The sequence below is a fragment of the Clarias gariepinus genome, chromosome 26, assembly GCF_024256425.1.
Source record: "Clarias gariepinus isolate MV-2021 ecotype Netherlands chromosome 26, CGAR_prim_01v2, whole genome shotgun sequence".
In the NCBI taxonomy this organism is placed as follows: Eukaryota; Metazoa; Chordata; class Actinopteri; order Siluriformes; family Clariidae; genus Clarias; species Clarias gariepinus.
The window spans coordinates 315,534-321,077 of record NC_071125.1 but is presented as its reverse complement, the minus strand read 5'-3'; the positions used below and the strand labels follow the sequence as shown (position 1 = coordinate 321,077).

At 40.1% G+C, this 5,544-nt stretch overlaps 1 protein-coding gene across 1 annotated transcript; it reads right to left on the bottom strand.

Annotated features, from left to right (window-relative positions):
• Positions 1-437: 437 nt before the first annotated feature.
• LOC128514010 (uncharacterized) lies at positions 438-4,725 on the bottom strand. Its single transcript, XM_053487625.1, has 5 exons — positions 4,639-4,725; positions 2,784-3,155; positions 1,400-1,654; positions 1,180-1,279; positions 438-1,069 (listed from the first exon to the last, which is right to left on the bottom strand). The coding sequence occupies exons 1-5, from the start codon at positions 4,679-4,681 to the stop codon at positions 988-990; spliced, it is 852 nt and encodes a 283-aa protein (XP_053343600.1). The 5' UTR covers positions 4,682-4,725; the 3' UTR covers positions 438-987.
• Positions 4,726-5,544: the final 819 nt, after the last annotated feature.

Sequence of the window (5,544 nt, the reverse complement as noted above, 5' to 3'; positions counted from 1 at the left end):
AAAAAGTGCCCGCTTCACGAACAAAAACAAAAAAACCATAACTGACCTCTAATGTAATCTGAAAAAGATAATGAGCTAGGTGCACACACATACACACGCACGCACACACACACACACACACCCATGCACGCACGCACGCACACACACAGACAGAAACAACAACCTTTAGTAGGTAAAATTGATGGTGTAAAACTAGGAGTCTTAATGCAGGTGGAAATGTGGAAAGGTTTTACAATCGCTTTAAGATTACAACAACCTTCAGTAGGTAAATTTAAGACAATTTTTTATGTGGGAAAATAATAATTGTATATTATGTGAAACATCAGTATTGAAACACTGGGGCATGTAGTTTTAACTTGCAGGCACTTCATGGATGTAACACAGAAGCCCTAACACACCTGTTTCAAAATGTCATGGTGGAAAACTAGGACCTGGAAACTAGTCACGAAAAAGTCATGAAAACATGTCATGGTCTCCCCGTGAGTTTCCTCTGGGTACTCGGGTTTTCTCCCACCATATAAAGACCTGCAGATTAGGCTGATTGGCGTTCCCAAATTGCCCGTAGTGTGTGAGTGTATGTGTGTGTGCCCTGCGATGGATCGGCACCCTGTCCAGGGTGTATCCTGCCTTATGCCCTTAGTCTCCTGGGATAGGGTCCAGGTCCCCCGCGGTCCTGAATACAGGATAAAGTGGTATAGATGATGAGTAAGTGGGTGAGTGAGACCATAAACATTTGTTCAATAAAGATAAATAAAGAAATATTTAATGTTTTTGGTTTATTAATCTGTGCACATACTTTATTTTTTACAGATGACACCTCTTGTACTGTACAAGCACAATGGGAACCGTACACACACACACACACACACACACAGACAGAGGTTTATGAACGAGCTCTAGAGAGATAAGGATCTGGTGTCTTTCTGCTCTCAGGTGAAATTCACATACAGAAATCTGGGATGAAGTAACTGAGGTGTGAAAGTGGGATCAGTTCATGGTGAATGTATTGTACTGTACTGTGGTGTAGATGTCTGAATCATCCTCCTTCAGCTGCTCAGTGTGGACACGTCTGCAATCACTCACACACATTTAGGAGACACAAAATAAGGAAGAATTGGAAAGAATGGGTTGTTTATTAAGATACAGTATTTGTTGTCTATAAAAAAATTAAAGTTTTACCTCCTGTTGTAAATCACAGCTGGGATAGAGAACACCATGAACATCACTCCAGCTGTCACTAAAACAATCATCCAGACTGACGGACCATCAGGATTTTCACCTGGTGAACAGAAAACATCTTTAGTATTTAACATGTGAATATTTAAATGAACACGAGTCACTTTATCTCCTTCAGTAATCACTCGAGACATTCATGAGTGTTGTGAGCAGACGGACCCACCCTCGACCTGAAGGCTGATGGTTTTAGATCCTGACGTCTCCTTGGTTTTCCAAGTGCAGGTGTAATTCCCAGAATCCCTCACGGTTAGAGCAGGAAAGTGAAGAACGGGTCCTGATGGATTTAACTGTTCGTTGTTCTTAGACCACACAAACTGTGAGGAACTGTGTGTGCAGTTCACATCACACATCAGATTTAACGAGTCTCCTTGTTTAAGGGTTCCGTTTCCACTGAGGCTGATTAGTGACACCTTTAAATCTTTTTCAGAGAGCAGGAAAGACTCCACGTCACTTAATCAGGACTGAGAGGGGGTCAATAATTATAATACATTTATAAAATCTTTTACAGCTTTTCTTAAACACAGTTTTCTTTTTTCTTTTCTTTCAGTAAAAGCTTCAATCATTTTAAAGGGACACTATATTCATACGGGTAACGGGTGCTGTGTGTGGGTTGTAAGGAAGGTGTATAGACAGAGGTGATCATGGGGAAAAGAGTCTTTTAATACAAGAAAAGCTGAGCATAAACAGACATCGACATGAGGGAAACTAAGGAACAGCAACACAGGACATAAGAGAAACCCACAGCTAAGCAAAACAGGATTTATACTACACACCAACTAAACTAAACAAGAGCTAGGCTAGACCTGAGCTACACAAGACAGGGAGTTACAACTAAGACAGGCTAAACATGAACTAGACATAATAGGCTAAACATGAACTAAACACAGGCTAGGAGGTAACATGACAAACTAGGAACAAAACATGACTACATAAACAAAACTAAACCAAGAGCTACACAAACCAGGAGCTAGGGAAGTGGCATGACACCAAGAACATTGAAACATAATACCCATTTAACTCAACTGAAGTTAATACAACAGATGCCAGACAAAGGAAACTAAACTGAGAGACTATTTAAAACAAACGTAATTAGCTAACCTCGGTTCAGGTGTGCTCCCATCACCTGACCGAGGTGTATTCTGGGAACTGAAGTTTTAATAACAAACAAAGGAAACACAGAAAACACAAAAGAAAACAAAATGGAGTCCGGGAGCATGGCGCCGTCTGGTGGCTAATCGTGACAATTCAACTTTCCAGCTGAAATATTTATGTTAAAGGTACAAAAGATAAGAGTACCGCTCCAGGATCTGTACAGGTTAGTACTGTTGGTTCTGAGAGTGTGTGTTAGTTTAGATTTCAGTTACACACGAGGATTTCTCACACAGATAAACATGTATTATTGAATAATAAACTAAATGAGACGTCCTGATCTAATTAACGCTGGACTCCAATTTACTGTTACAGTTCATGAATAACACAAATGATTTAAAGTTAATCAGGGAAGTAATAAATAATTTTGTGTTTTTATTGTAATCATTAAATTTTACCTGCAGTTTGTAGAGTCACTCCAGGTTGTCCTGTCAATCTGCCACCAGGCTCATTAGTTATAAATCTGAATTTGTACTCTCCAGAATAACTGAACTGTACATTGTGGATTAACAAAGTGCAGTTTGATTTGTCGTCTCCAACGTACTCAAAGTCTGACTTGGTGTTTGATGAGCTGTCATAAACATACGGAGGGGTTTCACACACATCTATGTTGTTGTTCATTGAGCACCAAAGCATTTGTGTCACCTGAATGTTGGGATTTGATGTTGGATAATAATAACTACAGGGAATGGAGACACTGAATCCTCTCACAGCACAGATCGACTTCTCCGTATAATTCACACCCCATCTACTGTCCTTAGTGAGAACACCTGTGTAGAGAAATACATGGAGAATAAATCATCCTCCTTTAGCTGCTCATTGTGGACACGTTTGCAATAACACCACACACACACACACACACACACACACACACACTGCACTGGCTAATTCTGCAGAAGCATTAAATGATAAATAATATAGAGTAAATGAGTAAATTTATCAATAAGAAGTAAATAATCATATCTAACCAATTTTAAATAAAATATATTCATCTCTATTAATGTTCGGAGTTTTGAATATTATAATAAAGTCAGTAGTCTAGACCTGAACTAGTGAAGTGTTTTATCCATTAGGACACTCCTGTACTCACTGATTCAGACGGGAAGATCAGATTCTGAATCAGACGAATATTATGTTGTGAATGAAAAGAGAGAAACTACAACTCATTACTAATGATAGAGACCCGACTGACTCGAGTTATTTATAATCTACAAAATCTGTAAAAGCACAGTGATGAGCTGTAAACCTTTCAAAAGATACAAAATGACATGAACATGACTCCTCCTTAAATACCTGGTCCTAGATATCACTTCTAAAGGAAAACCCTGACATACACCCATCAGCCATAACATTAACACCACATAACATTAGTACGTTACCAAAAGCGACCCGTCTGGTCCGATCCCACAGAAAAGCCAGAAACTCACTGAAAAACGTCAATGCTGGCCATGAGAGAAAGGCACCAGAACACCCAGTACACCACAGCCTGCTGCACATGGGGCCAAACAGGCAAAGGGCCCGAGGCCCCTGACCCCAATCCGATCAAGCACCCACGGGATGCACCAGACAAACAAGTCCAATCTAAAGAGACCAATGTCCTGGTCTCTCGTCATTACCCTTTAAAATATTCTATCTTGCACTTATACAATAGTTCAAAGAGTTAGTGTGTTTTATTAAAGGTGAGTTTGATTAATCTGTCTGTTTCTAGTCTGTGTTTCAGTTACGACTTTGTCTTTCCCCAGTATCTGCTCTTCTCACTGCTGGTGTTCTCCTGTTGTTGTGTTATTGCTTTCCAACCAGTTCAGCTTCTTCTCTGTGTTCTTGTGTTAGATTTAGCCATAGCATTAGCATCTAGTGTGTAGCATGTAGCTTAGCCACAGTCATAATTTTCATGTTTCTCTTTGTGTTTCCTGATCTTGAATCTTCACTTTATTAAAGAACAGTCTGCCTCAGCTCTCCTCGTGACAGGGGAAGTCGTCACTATTGTACATTTCTTTGTTTCATCACACAGGGAACCTTAATAAGTTTAGTGATTCTTTGTCTAAGAAACAACAAAAAACTACAGAAAAAAGGAGACACTCAGAGATATTATTATATTATTATGTCTCATTACATAGAGCAACAACACCCAACCACACACACACACACACACACACACACACGTAAATCAAGTTTGCACACTGTAACATCAGTCAGCACACAGTTAAATCTCTGAACAATAATTCTGTCTAGGAGTGAGATGATGTTTCATACCGGACAGCGAGAGCAGAATCAGAGCCAAGTGCAGCGTCTTCATCTCTTCTTCAGTTAGAACTTCACACACTCACTGTTGGGTCTGTGTGTGTGTGTGTGTGTATACTGAGCTCACTGATGTGCGTAAGAGCTAAAATAAATGCTACAACACCACAACATTGTGAAACCATTACAACAGAAAGATGAACATGCAAAATCCCTTCACAGGAAAAGTGTGTCAGGCCTTTGCACATCTTTCTGTTACAGTGTCTCACACTCTTGAGGTGTTGCAGCCGTACTGTACGGAGCGACACGCAGCGGTGTGTACTGTATGTGTGTGTAATTGGCACCCCAGATCATACCCTAAGTCTCCTGGGATAGGATCCAGACCCCCCACAAGCCTACAGTACACAGGATACAGAGGTATAGACGATGTGTAAGTGAGTGAGTGAGTGAGTGAGAATAAATATGAATTCAGTTCACAACAGTTTGTTGTTTAATTCACTGTATACTGTATCAGCTCTGTATGGTTGAAATCATGAAGATCTAACAGCAGGAACTGAAATGACATTATTTGCCTTGAGCCAATTTAGTGAAAGCAGACCATATTGTTTTACTTATCATATCATTACATTCAATGTTCTTAAATGTTTTGAAATGTCCTGTAAAGGTACAGTGTCTCTAACACCACAAACCTGCTAATGTATATATAAAGCGGTATAGAACATCCATGAGTGAGTGAGTCCTGATTTCTTTAAATCTTTATATTCTATGTTATATCAGGTCATGGCTCTGCAGGACCTCTGGTGGTGCTGTGGTGTCTGGAATCAGAACGTTTGCAGCAGATCCTTTGGGTGCTGTGGGTTGCAGGGTGGGGCCTCTGTTAGACCGGCAGAAGAGGATAAACAAACTGTTAACAGGCCAGAC